Genomic DNA, 21,939 nt, shown 5'->3' with positions numbered 1-21,939 from the left:
AAAAATCAGTTCTGTTGAAGGAGGACTCGAAACGTCATGAGGACTCGAAACGTCAACTCTTTTCTTCTCTGCTGATGCTGCCAGACCTGCTGAGTTTTTCCAGGTAATTCTGTTTTTGTTTTGGATTTCCAGCATCCGCAGTTTTTTGTTTTTATCTTTCCTAAACTTCTCCTCTTTGATAATTCCCACCCTCCTTGAAACATTTTTCATTGACCTTGCTTATAGACATAGAGTAGAACAGTATGTAGAACAGTAAAGCACAGATGGACGTCTTCAGGCCATCGAGTCTCCTTAGAAGAGCAATCCATTTAGTCCCATTCCCTCGCTCATGCCCCATATCCCTGTAACTTTTTTTCCTCTCCAGGTATTATTCTAATTCACAGAATCACAGAATTGTTATGGTGCAGAAGGAGGCCATTCGGTCCATCATGTCTGCACCAGCTCTTCGAATTAGCATTATGGCTCTGTGCCATTCTCTTGCCTTTTCCCTGTAACCCTGCACATTGCTTCTATTTAAATAATCATTTAATGCCCTCTTGAATGCCTCGATTGAACCTGTCTCCACCCCATTTCCAAGCAGTGCAGCCCAGACCCGAACGACTCCCTGTGTGAAAAAAGGTTTTCTCACATTACATTTGCTTATTTTGTAAATCACTTTAAATCAGTGCCCTCTCATTCTTGGTCCTTTTACAAACGGAAACAGTTTCTCCCTATCTACTCTGTCCAGCCCCCTCATCTCTGAACATCTCTGTCACATCTCCTCAGCCTTCCTCTCCAAGGAGAGCAGTCCCAGCTTCTCCAACATATTTTTATAACTGAAGTGTCTCCTTCTTGAAACCATTTTTGTAAACCTCTTCTGCACTCTCTCCAGTGCATTCACATCCTTCCTAAAATGTACGCCCAGAACTGTGCATAATACTTCAGCTTAACCTCCTTGCTCTATTTATAAAGTCTAAGATACTGTATGTTTTTTAACTGCTCTCTCCACCTCTCCTGTCACACTTAATGACTTATACACTATACACCCAGGTTCCTCTGCTCCTGCACTCCCTTTAGAGTGTACCCCTTATTTTATAGGGCTGTAGCTTCTGAGCTCCCCGAAGTATTGACCGCCCCACAGCCCCACCCCCATGCCCTGCCCTACCATCCTGACCCCTCTCCCAACCTGACTGGACCTCCCCCACTGACCTCCGACCCCCCCATCCGATTTCTGACCCCCCAACCGATGTCCAGCCCCCCACAATGTGCAGCCACCCCCACCCCCAATGTCCGACCCCCCCACCCCTGCCGATGTCTGACCCCCCTATCCCCTCCAATATCTGACCACCTTCCACCCCACTCGACTCCAATTCCCCACAACCACCAAATCCTCCACATACCTTAGAGACTTATCTTCTTCCTGCTCTGTCAATTTCAATGGGTCTTTTAACCTCACCTGGTTTATGGCAGCTAGAGCCATAACAAAGGGGGCGTGTTCTTCTTCGATCTGACTCTGCTGGACTGCGACGCTGTGCTGCCTGGACCTCACACAGCCTGTGTCAGAAGGTTGGGAGAGACAGTTACTGAAGAAATTTCCCGTAAGTAATTGGGCACGGAGTGGCAATCCGATGCTTAATGCCACTCCAGGGAAGTTATGGCCCCAAGGCGGTGGCATAGTGGTATTGTCACTGATTCGTTTTCCAGATACCCAGGGTAATGCTCTGGGGACCTGGGTTTGAATGTCACCATGGCAGATGATGAAATTTGAATTCAATAAAAATCTGAAATTAAAAGTACGATGACAATCATGAAACCATTGCTGATTGTCGTAAAAACCCCTCTGGTTCACTAATGCCCTTTAGGGAAGGAAATCTGCTGTTCTTACCTGGTTTGGCCTACATGTGACTCCAGACCCACAACAATGTGGTTGACTCTTAAATGCCTTCTGAACAAGGGCAATTAGGGATGGGCAATAAATGCTGGCCTAGCCATCAATGTCCATATCCGATGAATGAATAAAAACCTTTTCTCACAAGTCTGTTGTGGAGCACTGTATTGAATGCTTTTTGGAAGTCTTTTGACATGCACACCACATCAGCAGTATTACCTTCATAAACCCTCTCTGTTACCTCTTTAAAAAAATTCCAGCAAGTTAGTTAAACACAATTTTTCCTTAAGAAATCCATGCTGGCTCTACCTAATCAACCCACATTTTTCCGTGTAACTATTAATTCTATCCTGAATAATTGTTTTTAGAAGCTTCCCAACCACCAAAGTTAAACTGACTGATCTGCAATTGTTGGGCTTATCTTTACAACCTTATTTGAGCAAGTGTTTTTGCAATTCTCCAGTCCTCTGGCACCTCCTCTGAGTCTAGAGAAGGCTGAAAGATTATGGCCAGTGCCCCTGCAATTTCCACTCTCACTTCCTTCAATATCCTTGATGCATCTCGTCTGGTCCTGGTGCTTTGTTAAGCTTAAGTACTGACAGTTTGGTAAAGAAAGATGCAAAATATTAATTTAACTTCAGCCATGCCTCTTGCCTCCAAGTGTAAATTCCCTTTTAGGTTCCTAATTGGCCCGACTCCTCCTTTCCCACCGTTTTACTATATATATGCCTACAGAAGACTTTAGGATTCCCCGTTATGTTGGCTGCCAGTCTTTTCTCATAATCCCTCTTTGCTTCTCTAATTTGCTTCTTCGCCTCTCCTCAGAACCTTCTGTATTCAGCTTGATTCTCAATTGTATTATCTACCTGACACCTGCAATAAGCACAGTTATTCTTCTTTAATCTTCATCCAGGGAGCTCTAAATTTGTTTGCCTTACCTTTCCCTTTTGAGAGAATATACCTTGACTGTGCCCAAACTATTTCTTCTTTGAAGGTAGCCCATTGTTCAGCCACAGCTTTTTCCCCCCCCAACCTTTGGTTCCAGTCTATCTGGCCCAGCTCCATTCTTGCCTCATTGAAGTTGGCTCTATTCCATTTAATTATTGTTACTCTGGATTGCCCATTGTCCTTTATTACTGTCACCCTAAGCCTTATGATATAATGATCGCTGTGTCCTAAATGTTTCCCCACTGTACTTGATCCACTTGGCCCACCTCATTCCCAAGAACTAAGTCTAGCAGTGTCTCCTTTCTTGTTGGACTGGACACATACTGCTGTAGAAAATTCTCCTGAACACACTCTAGGAACTCTTGCCCATCCCTGCCCTTTACACTATCACTATTCCAGTCTATATTCAAGTAATTAAAGTCCCCCATTATAACTACTTTATAATGTTTGCATCTCTCTGTAATTTCCCTGCAGATTTGTTCCTCTACATCCTTCCCACTCGTTGGTGGTCTATAGGCTACACCGAGCAATGTAATTGCACCCTTTTTGTTCTTTGATCTAGCCAAATTGATTCTGCTCTTGAACCCTTCGGGACATCCTCTTTCTCCAGCACTGCAATGCTCTCCTTAACCAACACAACCACCCCTCCTCCTTTTCTTCCTATCCTATCTCTCCTGATCACCTTGTACCTGGGGATACCCAGTCCTGCTCTTCCTTGAGCCAAGTCTCTGTTATCACCACAACAGCTGCACCAATCTTACTTACTATACTCTCTGGGTTCACATACATGCAATATAACCTTGATTTTGACTTCATTGACTTTCCCCCTTATTCCGTCTCCTCCTATAAACTCACTATTTTCTATTCTAGTGTTATCTGTCCCTCACAGCATTTTGCGCACCCTGGAATTCCTCTCTAATATTCCCTCTTGGTTCCCACATCCCTGCCAAGTTAGGTTAAAGCCCCCACAATGGCACTAGCAAAACGCCCGGCAAGGAGCTCAGTCTCGGCTCTGTTCAGGTGCAACCTGTCCAGTCCATACAGGTGCCATCTCCCCAGAGCCAATCATAATGTCCCAGGAATCTAAATCCCTCCTTCCTCCACTATCTTTTCAGCCATGCATTCATCTGCCTTATCGCCCTATTTCTGTGCTCACTTGCATTTGACACTGAGGGTAATCCAGATATTACTACTTTTGAGGTCCTGCTTCCTAATTTTCTACCTAACTCCCTAAATTCTGATCGCAGGACCACATTCCCTTTCCTACCTAAGTCATTGGTACCAATGTGGACCACGACCTCTGATTGTTCACCCTCCCCCAGAAGAATGTCTTGTAGCCACTCCGTGACATCCTTGACACTGGCACCACGGAGGTAACATACCATCCTGGAGTCATGTTTACGGCTGTAGAAACACCTGTCTGTTCCGCTAACTAACAAATCCCCTATCACTATTGCTCATCCTTTCTTCTTCTCCCCTCCTACACAGCTGAGCCACCTGTGGTGCCAGAACCTTGGCTCTGACTGCACTCCTCTGAGGAACCAAATCCCTCACCAATATCCAAAATGGAAAACCAATTAACGAGGGGGATGCCAGGGCACTCCTGTATTACCTGCCTGGTTCTCTTGGACTGTCTGTTAGTCAACCATTCCCTTTCTGCCTCCATGCTCCTAACATATGGTGTGACTACCTCTCTGAACATGCTATCCACGTAGCTCTCAACCTCGCGGATGCACCACGGGTCTGTTTCTGCTCAGCTACTCCTGTTCCAACTTAGAATAATTCCAATGTATACCACACCTCTTTCCCCCATGCACCGAATTCCCCATGTGAGCTTAATTCGCTGCTCGCTCGGTACCTGTCTCACTCCAGTGTAGTCGCCTATCTCCTCGCACACCCCTTACTGACCCTTTTGAAAGCTTCTGTTGGATTTGTTTCCACCAGCCGATTAGGCAGACCATTGCAAATTCTTACCATTCAGTGCATGAAAAAGCTTTTCCTCACATCATTTCTCGTTCTTTTGCCAATCACCTTAAATCTTTACCCTCTGTTAATAGACTCTTCGTCCATTGGAAACAGTTTATTTTCATTTACTCTATCTAAACACTTAATGATTTTAAATATCTGTGCCAAATCTTCCCTTATCCTTCTCTGCTCTAAAGAGAACATGCAGCTCCTCCAGTCTGTCCAGTCATCTCTCCATGTTCTTCAGTCACTGCACAGCTTCCATTTCTTCTCTGCTAAGCACCTTGGGCTGTTTGCTACATGAATGGAACTAACTAAATCCAAGTTATTGCTGATTCCCATTTCTCTTTTTCAGAGATCAAAAATAGCAATATATGAGAAAATGTGGGCCTACATGAAATCCGCAGAGCCTTCTGTTTTCACCAAGACCACAGCTGAGGGTGTTGCCCGTGTTCGGAAGTCCAAGGGCAAGTTCGCTTTCCTTCTGGAGTCCACGATGAATGAATATATTGAGCAGAGGAAACCGTGCGACACGATGAAAGTAGGAGGCAACCTGGATTCCAAAGGATATGGAGTGGCAACGCCTAAGAACTCCCCATTAAGGTGGGTGGGATAGTATAACAATATGTCATTGTGTTGTTATAGTATTCCACCTACCCTGATGTCCCTTGTATTTCTTTTATCTTGTGTGACTGGTATGTGCATGATCTCATTCCACATCTTTAAAGAGTATGCAGGTAAAGAATGTTCCACTATTGAAAAAAGGAACAATTGTATTTTCCTTAGTGGCACTAAAAACTATAGGAGGAGGGAACTAAACAATCCCACTTTAGTACTTTTATAACAAAGAAGCTTTTCTGACTCAACAAATAAAGTGCGCATGAATTTTAATGTAGGCATCGAGAACTGCACAGCAAACAACTTTAATTTCCATCCAAGTTACAGATAATTTTGCAATATACTAAATTGAAAGAGGAAAACACTTGCATTTATGTAGTATCTAATCAAGTCTTCACAATGTGTCAAGGTGCTATACTGTCAATGGATTACTATAAATAGCAGTCCTTGTTGAAAAGTAGACTAATACAGCACTTTAGAGTATCCAGTGGTAAGGAAACTTTGTAAATTACTTTTTGTAGCACCACCATCTTAAATACTCCCACAAAGGCATGTTTTTATCTTAATTTTAAAGCTTTGTGTTATCCAGTAGGTTGTAGATTATTCTGTGATTCTGGGCTTCAGGTGAGAAATTGCTTTCAAAGGGAATGCGGATCAGAGAATCAGGGCTACAGTATTGTAGCCATATCTTTAGCCCGGATTTTCACCTGCTTTGATTCCAAACAGGAGTGCAAGATCACAGAATTATCTTCAAATGTGCGCGTTCACCCCCAGGCACTACCGCGTGTTTCATTCTCATAATTAATGATGTTCAAATGCCTTTTGTACCACAGTTTTGATGTGATTGTTTCCATTCCTCTTAAACCTTCTGTATTTGGAGAGGTAAGAACAGGTTGTGACCATGACAGAGATGGTTGTCTCACAAATTTGACCTTATTCCAGAACCTAGGAGGTCCTAGACAATTTATACTGGGATGACAGTTGTCGGGATTTTCCCTGCTTGCCGGCATCAGGCGTGTTCTGTGAGGTGAGCAGACAATATGGCGAGAAGGCCAAAAATCAGTTTTACGACATTGTGAAACCAGTTTGCGATTGTCCGCTCTATCCACCGAAAGCAGGCCGCATTCCCTGCCATCGGATGTCGAGAACCTCATTATAATACATCAGCATATCATTACCAGGCCAGCCCGCTGGACTCATCCCCCCCTGCCCCGCTGCATCGTCCACCCACATCGACTGGAAAACACACTGACGTGTTTCATAACAACATATATAAGACGTGCACTTGATAGGCCGCACTTCTCTTGGGACTTCAAGGTTTGTTTGCCTACCTTGCTTTGGTCAGCACTCGCAGTCATCAGCGCCAGGCTTCACAGACAGCATCACATCAATTTTAGGGGGCCTCACAGGTAGGTCTCTGCCTACCAGATCAGCCATATCTGGGTGGCTTTTCAATGGCTGCAGGGCGAGGTCTTGCTTGGGGAAAGGGGAGAAGTGGCCTCAGGCAAGGGTAGAGGCTGCAGGATGAGAGCTGGGGAGGAGGGTATCCCAGGGTGTGTATGGGGGCACATGTTGATCTGTGCAAGTGGCCCCAAGATGGTGAGGGCTGAGGAGCAAGTCTCCAGAGGAGATCAGGCCAGATGAACGTGTGAGAGTATGTGTGTGAGATTGGGTGGCAATGTCCCTTGAGCTGGCAGTGAGTGAGATGCCAGTGAATGTGTGGTGGGTTTGAGTGTGTGAGTTTAGAGTGATGAGATGGTTGCCATACCCTGGCTGAACGGATGAGATCATTCATCCTCTATCTGCATTGATCACAAGAGGATCGTTCATCCTCTTCTGTGCAACATTGGCACTGATCACCACTGCGATTGCCTACCAAGCCAGAGTGGTAATGTAGCTGCTTTTCCTGCAGCCAGAGCGGGGATAGGAGACATCACAGTGGGCCTCCACAGCGGCCAAAAGGCACTCGAGGGCTGCAGTCTTCTTGCCTTTCGGGGCCATGTCTCCTTTGCTGCAGTCCTGGGCTGGAAGCACTGAGCCTGGCTGTACTTTAAATGTGGTTCCTGGCGTGAGGAAGTGGTGAGGTGACGGCATGGCAGGTGAATTGGGGCCTGCCCACTCTCAAAACAGCACGTATCGCGGGAATGCACAATTAATGCGGTGGGTTTGTAATGATGCAGCATGAAAAGCCACCATTGCAGCCAGCGGTTAAATGTCATTTTACCCACCCACTACTGCACTTAGTGCAAATCTGGGATGATTCCGCCCAATGAATAGACAAGCCTAAACTTTTCCATTGGCTAATGCAACAGTAATTATGCAGTTTGCAAACCAAATGCAACGAATCTCCCCCTCACCTGACACTATCATCAAATTTGCTGCTCCTTTCTTTTATTTGATGTGGTGATGCCGTCAAGACTGCATCCAATTGGCCTGATAAAGTGGTGATGGTCTTTCTTCTGAACTACTGTAGTCCTAGTGATGATAATGCTTCTCCTATAGGAATTAGCTAAGGAATTCCAGGATATTAAGCCAGCTATGATGAAGGAACAGCTATATGTCCAAGTCAAGATGGTTTGTGACTTGGAGGGGAACTTGGAGGTGATGATGCTCCCATTATATTGCTGCCCCTGTCCTTCTTGATGGTAGAGGTCAAAAGGAAGGGAGGTGGTGTTGGAGTAACCTTGGTGAGTTGCTGCAGTGCATCTTGTAGATCATACGGCAATTACAATATGTCAATGATGAAAAGGGTAGTTATTGAACCTGATGATAGGAGAACCAATCAAGAAAAATGCTCTTATCTGCAGGGTTCTAACATGGCCTACTTTTGGTTGTGGGCTGTTGTATGACTATTAAGAGTGAGACTATAGTAACACCTAAAACACAAGTGGATAGCCATTTGATAATTGCAAATTACAACAATATGGAAATTAGTGGTACTGTGCTAATGCATTGATGAGACTGGCCTTTAAGCAAAATATTGTTGGGTTTATAGCCTAAGTTATTGAGCAACATAGGAGTAATACACTCTCCAACAATCCTGGTTGATATGATGATTAATTATGTATTTGAACTAAATAAGGAGATGAACTTTCTTCGAAGCCAGATAAATGGAGTTTTGCTATTTGCCAATTAATATTGATCTTCTGTGGATCATCAGAAGGTGTATTATAATCATCCTCCCACTTTCTTCTCTCTCCATGAGGAAACACTTCAGTGTTTCAAACTGGAATCAGAAACTCACGTATTGAAAAATTATTGCCACATCCTGCATCCTACCACACTGTGGGACTGAGCATTGGCAGGTCTTATTTAGATCCTGTTTGTATAGAAACCACCCTACATAAAATAATATGTTAATCTGCACATTTTTCTAGTTATGCAGAAGGTCATTTTTGCAGATATTATGGTATGCATATTTCAAAATCTATAAAGGTAATTTATTACTCAAAGAGGAAAGGAAAAACCAACAGCTTGGAAAGCATATTTGTTATTGCCAAGCTGTGCCTATAAGAACATAATAGAAATGTCCTTTTCGAAAGCAACATTTCAGCACCTTTTTAAAGGAGCTTCAGAAACATTTACTTGTATATTCCAATGTGCAGGTATTTTAAGGCTACACGATTTATTGAAGTGACCTAGTCTATTAGGTCTTAATGCTTATACTACATTTCTAGGACTACATTTGTCATTTCAAGATCCTATCTTACAGCTTGTCTAACAACCTTTAGATTTGGTTCACCTTCAATGCAACAACCAGTCTAGCATGCTTGACCTACAGGGGATTTTTTGTCTACGCATAGTGTCAATATGTCGAGATGGAATAGTTTCTGTGTGAGAACAAGGCAAATTGGGTGAAAATGACATAATGGTTAAGAGTTTTTTTATGTTATAAAAAGAATAAGTAGCAAAATATAATGCTATTTTCTGAGTTATATAAATAGAGAATCGTTAGCAGTAGATTCACTATTATAGCTGTTGAATCAGAATGGCCAGTTGAAGCATTAGAGTTGCATTTTGATGAAGAGCTTCCCACTGTTATACTTCTGCTTCATCATGTCGTGTTGCAGAAAAGTCACTTTGCATTCTTTCATTGGATATGATGATACTTCTCATAGATAAACCTCAAGACATCTTGAAAAGTTTTAAGTATACACCAGTGTGTTGCTATTTATGTTAATTTTGCTGGATCTCTTGAGTTGTTTTCTCTGGATGTATACTCCCAGGTAGGAACGGGCCAGTAAACAATTATAAAGCATGTGCAGGACAGTGTCAATTTGGAACATTACAATCCCATGAACAGAACACTGTGAAAATCCTAAGATTTAGGAATACAGCTACAAACTTAAAGAGTCGGAGGTCAGAAAACATTTCTTTGAAGCAACAAGTTATGATGTTAGAATGCAATACCATATGTGACTGTTGAAGCTGAGTCAATCACAACTTCTAAGGGAATCAAATAAACCTCAAGAGGAACAATATTGAGGCATTGGGGGAAGAGTTGGCATCAGAATGGAAGCTCCAATATAGACCAAGTGCCTTCACAAGCACAATGAAACAAATAGTTTCCATTTACACTGAAGCTTCTATAATTCTATCAATTCAAGAGACAAATTTATCATCATTTACTGAATTACTTCTGCTTTCCATTTGGCTTCTATTCTTTAATTATTCATATGTTTTTCTACCATGTGGTAGTAGCATTTACTATATATAATTTGCTAACTCCAAAACAACCCCCTCAGTAGATAAGTTGGGGGTAATTTTAATTTTTCATTATAGCATAAAACAAGTGATATTGGATTGGCTGCCTTTTATCGGTGCTGTCCATTGTAGATCCTGCCTGATTTAACCTTCCATTTAAGTCAAAAGAAAGGGAAATCAGCAAAGTATATAATGGACAACCAATTCAGTATCAACTGTTTTATATTGCTAAATGTTAAAATTACTCCCATTGGCTTTACAACAAGGGGAACCATAGTGTAGTGCCTAACCATATTGAACAGTTTGTAAAGCACGGCGTGTCAAAGAAGATTGCTGAATCAAAGATCTGAATGATAATGAAGGTATTATTTAGCATCGAACAGAAGAGATTACTATTTGTCCTCTTCCGTCTCAATTTTTAACAGCTGTGCACTTTCTTACAAGTATGTTTTATTGTTTCAAGAAATGCTGTTAACCTCGCAGTTTTAAAACTGAATGAACAAGGACTCTTGGACAAATTGAAAAACAAATGGTGGTACGACAAAGGAGAGTGTGGCAGCGGGGGAGGTGACTCCAAGGTTAGCCTCAATGTCACCACAAGCGGGTAACAGTGTACTAGTAATGGGTATGTCTGCTAGCATACGAAATGAGCTCTACAGTAATTGTCAATGTTGCACAACCGCAGCAGCTAAAATCCTGAGAATTTTATTTCTAATAAAACAGCAAGATGATGCAAGTACTGTAAAAACACAAATATTTGCCTTCTCTTTTCAACACAGTTCATTCTGCAAATGATGTGTATAAATACAAATATATTATAGACATATATTGCTGGGCGACATGGTGGTGCAGTTGTTGGTGCTGTTGTCTCACAGTTCAGGTTCAATTCTGACCTCTGGTGCCTGTGTGGGGTTTGCATGTTTTCCCTGTATCCATGTGGGCTTCTGCTGGGTGCTCTAGTTTCCTCTCACCATCCAATGATGTTGTGGTGGATACAGTTAAATTGCCCCTTAGTGAATGTGTGCCCTGTGATGGACTGACATCGTGTCCTGGGTGTACCCTGCTTAGCATCCATTACCTGTCAGGATAGGCTCTGACTCCCTATGACCCTGAATTGGATCAAGTGGTTCTGAAAGAATGAGTGATATATTTTGCTTTATAATTAATAGTCCATCAGGTCATTTAACTTAGCTACATTTTCAAACATGAAAGCAGCCTTTAAAGTCTTCTTGCCAATATTTCTGGATTCACAGTATTTGCACTTGCCTTTATTTAAATGCTTCCCTAGCAGTATGTGCCTATTACTTAAAGCGATATAGCAGGTCTCAGTTGTATGTCAGTTTCTGTACTTGGGGCCTGTGCAGCATACGCCTTCTGGGGCTTTGCTATATCACTTTGTAAATAAATTCTGTGTGGCTTTAATTGAATAACATAAAATAACATATATAATGTTATTTATGTTATTTTCCACGTGAAGAGTTCCCGTAAACCTTGCAGTTTTGAAACTCAGTGAGCAAGGCATCTTAGACAAGCTGAAAAACAAATGGTGGTACGATAAAGGTGAATGTGGAGCCAAGGACTCTGGAAGTAAGGTCAGTCGCTGCAGTTTGGGACCTACTGTTGTCTTCTCAGAACAGTTTAGGGGCATAAATACTGACATATATATCATATTTATGATAATTAAATGTAATATATTCAGCAGCAGTATGTTGCAATAAAGCACTGATTTTATTATTGTATAATCAAGTAATGAAAATATCCCAACTCATTGAATAACTCTTTTCAGGAATAAAGAATTTGGCCAGGTATGCATGACTTTGACCTTTAATTGCAACAATCAGTCAACTTTATAGCTGAATGAATTATTTGAAATGCAGACTGAACTTTTGGCCCAATTTTGTCTGTTCATTTGAAACAGAAGACTATTTATCAAACACCTTAACATACCTCTCAGAAATGTCCTGAAACACTACACATACGATGAATTACTTTGAAGATATAGTACCCGTTATTAAGTAAGCAAATTTTGCACATAGCAATATCCAACAAACAGAATAACATAAGTGACCAATTAATTTATGGTTGAGGGGGAAATGTAGGCCAGAACACCTCCTTTTGAACGTTGGCATGGATCTTCATTATTTAACTAAAAAAGCAAAGGGGTTCTATTCAGAGGGAAGCACTCCCTTAGTACTACATAATAGCTCACTGATACAGTTTAAGAAATTCTTGATAATCAGGTGAAATCAATTGGATGAAAATTGATAGATTGTGCAACAGGCCGGCACTCCACTCCACCAGACTGCACCCAGGCAGTAAAGGTGAAAATTATTCCCAAAGACATTTGGGGCTGTTAATATGGCTACTTTCTATGCTACAATTATGTACTGCATTGAATCAGCTTTGCAAACAGCAAAGTGTACCTAGATTAACCATGTTTATGCTTTGTTTCCCCACCTTCTGTTATCAATCTCTATTGTCCAAAAGCTATTCTTTTCTTTGTGTCTGACATACAAAACTAACTGTGTACGCCATAGAACACAACTTCTCATTGCACCATTAAGCATCTTCAGAGACATACTTGCATTGTATAGAAATCTTTTTTTGTCACCTGCCTGCTACATTTAAAAAGATTCTTGAATATTAATATTCATTTTTAGTCCCCACTGATTATCAATGCACTTTTCACATTCATGTGATATTTTGAAGGTCAAAGCTTCATATAAAGTGCTAAAGTTCAACATCATGATTTATCTGCATTTGGGACATTCGTAGCAGCAAATCATTTATCAGATCGTGTTCATAGCTATTTATTGTGTATGTAAAATAATATACACACTTTAGCCAATGCAAGTCACTTAATCCGTTTGTTCAAGGAATTGATTGCTTTAAAATAGGTTATAGTTTTACTATTGTATCGTACTGTCTTTGCTGCATTAACACTCTCTACAGAAGTCTAATCGATTTGCCTTGTTTCTTCGTAGGACAAGACCAGCGCTTTGAGCCTTAGCAACGTAGCTGGAGTCTTCTATATTCTAGTTGGAGGCCTTGGTTTGGCAATGCTGGTGGCTTTGGTAGAATTCTGTTACAAGTCCAGGGCAGAGGCGAAGAGAATGAAGGTGGCAAAGAGTACACAGAATTTTAATCCAACTTCTACGCAGAATACCCAGAATTTAGCAACATATAGAGAAGGTTACAACGTATATGGAACCGAAAGTGTTAAAATTTAGGGGTAGGATTTAGGGCCTAATAAAGTGGGTGGTGCATTTGTAATGAAGTGTTGTGGTATAATGTCTAGTGGTACTGCTTGCTTACATATTGAGCTATGGCCATAAAAGAAATACTTAAGAGGATGTTACAGTGTTCGGCTGCTTATTTCTTAGCTAAGAATGACATTTTTGGTGTTTATTGTATTCTGTTGTTTTTATCAAAATAAGGTCATGCAGTAATAGTATTTTTTGTTTCAATCCCAGCTGACCTTTTCAGAAGCCATGAGAAACAAAGCCAGGTTATCTATAACTGGAAGTGTCGGAGAAAATGGCCGTGTATTGACTCCAGACTGCTCGAAGGCTGTGCACACTGTTCCTACTATTAGACAGAATCCAGGATTGGCTATAGTAGCATCGGATCTACCATAAAAACCAAATACTATTTGAGTGCCTTAAAAAATTACAGAATGGTCTCGGTGACTAATGGTAATGTACCACAGACTGTGACAACATTGCAAGAATCCTCACTAAATGTGAAGACAAAGAGCAGGGTGGGGGAGAACTCGCTTGGAACAGATCACCATCAGGAAAAAGTGTGCATGAGCTCTGTTTAAAACAGCCCAATTCTGATTTGATATCAGAAAAATTCTGTCAAGGTTACAGAAAGCAACTAAAAACTTCGGAAGAAATACATGCCAATAAGGAATTGAAACCATTACCAGTAGAAATTCAGATGCGAAGAACCCATTGCTAGAAAAAAATCACACTTGGCTTTTGTCCTAAGACATATTATGAAAATAGCAGTCAATGAACATATTAGCCTGCGTCTAAATTTCAGAATATCCATAGAGTAAAGGGGAGTGAACCACTTATACTGGAAAACAAAACCACTGAACCACGGACGGAAAAAATAAATAAGTAAAATTTGTGAATTTTACTGCAAATGTTATCTTTTCTTTAAAAAAGGAAGATTTTTTTCTTTGAAAAGGAACAAAATAAAATGCTTGCTTTTTAATGAAAGTATGTTAATGAAAAAAAAAGTTCAGTAGTGGAAAATAGTTTTTTTTAACCATTTAGGGAAGTTCCATTGCAATATAGGAAAATTAATGCCACATCTTATTAACGTATAAAAAAATACTTTTGTAATGAAGAAACCTCATTTGTCTTCTTGTTTGCTGTTTCCATTTCATTCACTACAATATTGCATCATTCAAACTACCACAGTCTGCATCTGTCTAACTTGGAGGAGAATGTTAGTTTACACCTCAGTCTACAATGTATAGTCGAAACAAAATATTGTACTGTGTAATAAATTGTGCTTTTTTGTACCCACTAAAATGAATAAAACTGAATAATTCTTGATATTTATTTGAATATCAGAATGTTAGTAATATCCATGCTTTATGGGCACTTTGTATGGAACTATGTACTTATTATTTGAAAGTTCTATGACAGACAAATACTTTAATGCACAATTAAGAGAACATTATCTGGAATGTCCTGCCTTAAAGCAAATTCAATAGTAACTTTCAAAAAGGAATTGGACAAATACTTGCAGGAGAGAAAATTGCAGGGCTGTGAAGAAAGAGCAGAGGAATGGGCCTAACTGGATAGCTCTTTCAAAAAGCAAGACATCTCTCACAGGCAAGATGGCTCAAGTGGCCTCTGTCTATGCTGCAAGCTTCTATGATTTTATAATAAAGTATTTGATACGCAAAAATAATTACCAGGTAAAATTGTTACAAAGTTTCATACCTTTTTTATGTCTGTTTAATAGCTTCTTGTTGTTTTCATGTCACAATGTGCAGTATTTCCCTTTTAATTTTTATTATATTTGGTTCTCTTAATTGGCTTCATTCACTCAATTAACTTCATTTGAGTGATTCACAAAATGTGAAGTGTTTTACAATGAAGTTCTAAACTAGTGAATTGTTTTCCAGTAGATGCAAGGATGAAGACATTTTTAAAGTTTTATGTCGTTGCACTCACAACTTGTGTTCATGCTGAATTTCACCTGTAACACTACTATCATAAAGCAGGTTTAGATGATAGCACAATACTCAACTGGAGTAAACTGACATCAAGCATTGTTGGTGAGAGTGAAGGGGGTCAACTATCAACATAGCGTAATAATGTGCTGCTGAATGGAAGCTGTTATTAACATAATTGCAGCATCAAAGCTAGAAAGTGAGGAATAAACATCACAGAAGTCATTGGACGTGGCACCAGAATGGTTTGTGCATTAAGATTTCTTTGCTAGGTGCAAGTCAGCAGAGTGAATCACACTTAGGGCCAGAAGAGTTCAAAAGGTTGGAAATTGTGATTCAGTAGCATAACCAATGGAGAGTAATTTACTTGTTAAATAAATTCATAATGCCATGAATGTCTCATTATGTAATGATGTAAGCTCTTCTCATTCAACTACATGATTACCAAAACAGGCTTATTACTAAAAAAAAAAGTTATCCTGGAAATGAGGACCTCAAATAGGACTGGCCTTAGAACAGCCACAAAGTGCACAAACATCCCAAGCAGGAAACCTAATTCATACATTTGAGAGATTGAAAAAGCAAAGACTGAGAGGTGATACAGATCTTTAAAATTATGGAGTTTAATAAGCTAGAAGCACAAAAGATGTTTCCACTTGTGGGAGGCTCTAAAACTAAGGACTATGAATATAAAATGGTTATTAATTAATCCATAAGGGACTCAGGAGAAACTTTTCTCCAAGAGTGTTAGAACGTGAAACTCTCTCACATGGATTGAGTGAGGCAAATAGCATCGATACATTTAAGAAGCTGAATAAATACAGGGGAGGAAAAGAAATAATTATTCTTTCATGGGAGGTGTGTCACTAGCAATACTTTTTCAGGGAACAGTTAAGAGTCAACCTCATTGCTGCAGCTCTTGAGTCACATGTAGGCCAGGCTGGGTAAGGATGGAAGATTTCCTTCCCTGAAGGACATTAGTTAACCAGGTGGGCAACAATTGTTTACAACAATGGTGAGATTAGCTTTTAATTCTAGATTTTATTAATTGAATTTAAGTTCCACCAGTTGCCATGGTGGGATTTGAACCCATGGCCCCAGCATTAGCCTGGGCCTCTAGATTATTAGTCCAATAATATTACCGCTACACTGCTATCTCCAACAGGATAGGTGATAGGATGAGATGAAATATGTTGGTAGGAGGCTTGATAAACTTTGGCATAGAACTACTGGGTTAAATGGATTGTTTGGTGCTGTAAATTCTATATAGGTGCCAGTCACTAAACCACCTACAGGTCTAAAAGGTACTGCAGGTAAAAGTTGACATTGTTAACAAGGATTTGCCATTGCAAATACCTAATATAAAAGTTTTCAACGTATTTTGAGATGAAACATTTCTGGGATGAAATGGAGCTTCTTAATATACATTATTATACTGAAATATATCTAGAATAAAACATAATTGCTACAGAAAGATTTTTTTCTATAATAAAGAGTAAAGTATGCAGATGTAATAAGGTATAAAGAAACTGTTATGTAAATCAAGGCACCAATACTGATAACGTATTATATCTAATGTTCATCCAAGAATGGGTAATAAGAAGTAACCACACACAAGACAATGCTTTTAAGGTAGTGATTAAAATATCATTAGTTATGACCAAATAGTACGAAAAGTGAAACAAAAAAAACATACCTTATAAAAGCTGATGTTTGAACCATTAAAAGCAATGAACAAAATCTCAATGAAACACAAAATGACAGAAAATGCATTTTAAAAGGCAGCTAAAGGATAGAAATTAAAATGTATTTTCTAGCAGAAAACAATTACGTCTAAACCAATATTTAAGTGCCAAGATGAAAAGAAATACAAGGATAAACAAGAATTCATTGTTTTAGTCACAATAAGCAAGGGATGAAAAATCAAGATGTGGGACTTTTAAAATAATAAAGGCACAGTAATAACAATGGTAACCTTCATTTTTATTGCCCCTATAAAGTAATAAAATGCCCCAAGCCACTTCACAGAGCATTACCAAACAAAATTTGACATTGAACCACATATGAAGATGGTAGGACAGATGACCAAAAACACTTGAGGGCTTAAAAAGAATATTAAATTAATTCATCATTTTCACCAACGGATTGAAGGGAGATTTCAGATACTGTTCAAGAGCCAATTAAGGAATCAGTAGTAATCTCAAGTCAACATAAATTTCAGCAAAATAAGTCTAGAAGAAATTTGTGGAATTTCAGGTCAGAGGGGTTCTTTCATCAGCATGTGAAGAAATGTATGGAGCTTATACAGAAACTTCTTGCCATTTTCAGAATGCATTATACATTTATCATGTGGTTAATACAATTCTGATTTTAAAGGAGGAAACAATAATATAACCTACAAAGTAATCGGCCAGTACACTCAATTTCGGTATTCAAAAAATACTTCAAAGCATTTTCTACAATACAATAAAATGATCATCTAAAGAATACAAGCTAACAAAGACAGCATGTAAACACACAGGTATATACATGAAACTCGAACTGAGCTCCTTGGTTTGAGAATGATAATTGTAACAAGTTTTTGTTCAAATATGTAGGGAGTTATTTTTGCACTGATGGTTACAACTATAAAATAATGGTTTTAGACGTTACATAATGGATGCCAGCCGTGGCTCAGTTGCTTGAACTCTCATTTCTGAGTCAGAGGTTGTAGGGTCAGGTCCCACCCTGAGATTTCAATACAAAGATCAAAGCTGGCACTCCAGTGCAGTGCTGAGGGAGTAGTGTACTGTTGGAGGTCTTTTGGATGAGACATTAAACCAGGTGGATGGAAAGATCCATGGCACTATTTTGAAGAAGAGCAGGGGAAATTCCCCTATCTTGGGGAATCCTTAGCTATTCTATTGGGGTTTAATATATAATTGCAGTTTTAGAAAATGCAAGGCAAAACAGTTCCATAACATTAGTTCCATAACAGCCTCTACGGAAACAAAAACCATGGTTCCTACCACAAGGAATGCCTCAGTTGAGGTTTTTTTTTATTATATTAGAATTTTTAAAATAAGTATGTCACCACTACTCATGATTAATATTGCAGCCTGTGTGTCTTCACATACTCTAAACAAAATAAAACACATCTTTCCAGAGGATTTTTTTTTTGGAAAATGCCAACTTTATTTTTGGTAAGCTAGCCTAAATGAGCTTTTGCATTTACATAAATGTCTAACTGTAGGATAACAGTCTTATCAAGGAAAACATGACACAGAAGTAACTAAGAGATTGAATAGTTATGGGGATCATAAAATAAACTATTCTGAACAAACCAACAACAGGCAACACTACACAGTGTCAAAAAATACTAACTAGGCCCGTGTTGTTGAAGCCACACATTGATGCTCCTCTGGCCAATGACTACAGAAGTAAAATTATTTGCTACATGGAGATCTGACAAAGTTACTTTTCTGTAAATTTTGCATGTAGAGCATTAGTACATATTCACTGATGCAAAAAACTAATTTGATCTTAGTCTCCCCTAAGTATTTTTGAATGCTATACTAATATTTGCTGAATAGAGAAAAACATCATTTGTTACTCTGGTATTTTTCCAAATTACTCATTTGGATCAGAAAGTAGAAATGCTTTGGACCGCAAGAATTATTTTAATTCACAGTTTTTCTAAAACTATACATACACAACATCGATATCTTATAATCTGGTTATTTGTTTTCATTTCCAATATATTCGGTTGACAGTTGTCACTGGACTAAAAAGGTTTATTACCGTGCATCAAAAACCAGATCATAGAATTTCTAGTATCTAGAAATATATCTGTAGAGTGCAGACATTTTCTTCACCAGTCTACTTGAAAGCATACCTCCCAACCAGTAAACCTACCCAAGTGGTTGGGGGAAAACCAGTAAAACAGAAACGCAAAGCAAGAAAAATTTTAGCAATAGATTCGAAAAACGGAATAATGCAGATCAAAATTTATATGAATTATAATAGAAGGGATAATACTTGGTCCTCAATTTACCAAAAGCACAGTGCAATTTTTCAAATAATATGCACATATCTTTCGTCCAATCTTCTATCCTGATATTGTGCAAATATACTGTATTAAAATTTACAGCAAACTAACAATGATCTAGCACTTGGTTACTGAAATGGGATCATCCCAATACCATATACTAGTATCTAGATACATATTCTTTTCAACTAAAATTTCAATGTAAACAAAAGTAAAGGTCAAAATTAGAGGTAGAGTTTGTGTGTATTAATTGTGGCATGGCAGTTGCATAAAATACAACGTGCTTTCCTTTCCAGTGGAAATGACTGGAGAGTAATCAGAGCACGAACCCTGGCCAAGTGTTCCCTGCTTAACGCCAGGCACTGAAGCCACTTGTAATGTCCCTGCTGTTTCCCATCTCAAATCAGCTAATTGGGGCTTTTCTGGCCTGTATGATTCAACTACTCACCAAATTTTAGTTTACTGATCTCTCAGACATTTTTAAATAAACAACTTGGAATTACCTGACAGTCACAGTTTCAAAACAGTTAAGGCGTGGAAGGATTGGATTTTGCAACATCAGACATTCAAAATTTTCCAATCTCTTATGACTGGATTGGCAACAAAAATGAATTTTCCATGTTTCTTTCGTTGCTGCTGTTGTACCCCAATGACAGGAACCAGCTAACACAGTGGAGTATTACAATCCCTTTACATTTCTGGGGCGTGGACTTGAATCTAATCAGCGCAGATGAGATATAAATCTCCCTAAAAGCAGTTGCGCCTTCTCAGTGAAATGGGGTTAGAAAGCCTGACAAAACATCAGAATTTGCCATTAACTGGGTATTCTCACTCAAGTTTTCAGGGCAACATGGTTAAATGAAAAACACTTGCAGTAAGCGAGCTGCCTAAAAATAACAAGTAGAGGCTACAATAAATTCTTCGACATGTTAACAGTATCTAGCATCGCAGGCTACTTGGAGTCATGCAGCCAACAAAGCCTAGATGAACAGATTCAGGCATGAACTCAAAATCTAGATGCACCAATGACAAAAACAGGTATGATTGAGGGCTATAATATATATTGGCCTGAATGTTTCCGTCAAAAAGATTATTGCACAATGTACAAATTATAAGTGTACAAACAACTTGCCTGCAATTCCTTTTAACAGAGTTGTTAATGCCAGGGCGTTGATTTTTTTTTGTCTACAGCAAGATCTTTTAGGGATTAATTATTAAAAGATGTTTCTCAGACTAAAAACATTTTTCCATTAAACGCTAATCCTTATAACAGTACAACCTAACTGAAAACAATCAAAATTCACATCTAAATAAGCATTTTATATCTTGTGCAGCAGCCTCATTTAAAATCATTTGAATTTTAAAGGTAAAATTTAATGTTAAAAGTTAACATTCAGATATCTGTCTAGGCGTGTTGACAAAATTCGAGGTAAAATTTGCAATCAAATCTGAGAAAATCTGCTGTGATGCACAGATAAAAATATATAAGTTGCATTCATGGATTGTTGGAAAGTCAGTTATAATAAGGTTTATGCAACATACTGTGATAAAATTTGAAAGTAAGGACAAGATAGGTTAGCTTAGTTGGAGTTTTAAAAATAATATGCTATTAATTAAATGGAATCATTGTTTTTGGCAATCTTTTTGCAAATGCAGGTGTTCCCGTTCAAGTTTCAGTCGTTCTTTCTCGATCTGGAGCTTTTCAGACTCAATATTCAAAAACTGTAGTCTTTCTTTCTTTAACTGTAAACGTTCTCTTTCCAATTTCAACTTTTCTGCTTCAATATCCACCAACTTTAAGTTTGTTTTTTCAGCCAGCAAGTTACATTCCTTCTCTTGTGGTAACTTTTGGGCCTGCAGGGTCAATAGCTTCAATTTCTCTCTCTTGATGTGCAAGCGTTCTTTCTCCAGCTGCAAGCGTTCCTTTTCCAGCTGCAGCCGTTCATTTTCAATATCTAGATAACGCAACTTTTCTTTTTCAATTTGTAAGCGCTCTTTCTCCACCTGGAGTCTTTCAGATTCTAGGGCCACACGTTGTTTCTCCAGCTCTAACCGCTGTTTCTCTATAAAGAAGAGTGCATGTGAATTGCAATTCTCCATTGTAGGCTGATCGGAGCTTGAAGAACACCCCTCTGCCTCTGAAAAATTGTCAACCTCTTCAAGCGTTCGAATAGTAGGAAGCGGGCTTGCGAGCACACCGGGTTCTTCTGCCACATTCCTAATCTGTTAAAACAAAAAAAAATATATTTATATATATGCAATAAAAGTTCCCACGACATTGCAGGCAGTGAGTAAGAATGTTGCACGATTCCAAGGGTGGGTTGTGAAAATGGGGTAAACATGCATGTCGCTACCAAAAAGAAATTGGAAAGGAATTTGTATGGGATCATTCCCAAACATAGCAAAGCTTTCTTGATCAATTCCTTAAATAATTAGTTTCTTTTCCCACTGCAAGTACATTTATGAACACTTCCGTTCCTAAATAAATCTTTACATAGGAGATAGGAAAGCAGCTCTTTGCTGTCCATCGCTTCAGGGGTTTTTTTATATAGCGAAGATAAGAAAGATATAAAATTACATGTTTATCTTATTTGCCTCCTTTCTTTAGGAAAT

At 39.1% G+C, this 21,939-nt stretch overlaps 2 protein-coding genes across 5 annotated transcripts in view; one reads left to right on the top strand and one right to left on the bottom strand.

Annotated features, from left to right (window-relative positions):
- Nucleotides 1–14,663, top strand: part of LOC121284000 (glutamate receptor 4) — a 304,238-nt gene extending 289,575 nt beyond the window's left edge. Inside the window, exons 14-17 of one of the 3 annotated variants that reach the window (XM_041198891.1) lie at nt 5,136–5,383; nt 11,580–11,694; nt 13,087–13,221; nt 13,576–14,663. In XM_041198891.1, coding sequence (XP_041054825.1) covers nt 5,136–5,383; nt 11,580–11,694; nt 13,087–13,221; nt 13,576–13,740 — 663 coding nt within the window. In that variant the 3' untranslated portion in view covers nt 13,741–14,663. Of the gene's footprint in view, nt 1–5,135; nt 5,384–10,565; nt 10,681–11,579; nt 11,695–13,086; nt 13,335–13,575 lie in introns of all 3 variants that reach the window. The other 2 variants (XM_041198890.1, XM_041198892.1) reach the window with 2 other exon arrangements.
- Nucleotides 14,664–18,448: 3,785 nt separating this feature from the next.
- Nucleotides 18,449–21,939, bottom strand: part of msantd4 (Myb/SANT-like DNA-binding domain containing 4 with coiled-coils) — a 59,003-nt gene continuing 55,512 nt past the window's right edge. For both annotated transcript variants that reach the window (XM_041199825.1, XM_041199826.1), the window contains one exon: nt 18,449–21,549. In XM_041199825.1, the coding sequence (XP_041055759.1) occupies nt 20,950–21,549 (600 nt within the window). In that variant the 3' untranslated portion in view covers nt 18,449–20,949. The remainder of the gene's footprint in view (nt 21,550–21,939) is intronic.

This window comes from Carcharodon carcharias, chromosome 11 (genome assembly GCF_017639515.1).
Source record: "Carcharodon carcharias isolate sCarCar2 chromosome 11, sCarCar2.pri, whole genome shotgun sequence".
Lineage (NCBI taxonomy): Eukaryota > Metazoa > Chordata > Chondrichthyes > Lamniformes > Lamnidae > Carcharodon > Carcharodon carcharias.
The sequence above is the reverse complement of the archived record's forward strand: the minus strand, read 5'-3'. Positions and strand labels throughout refer to the sequence as shown.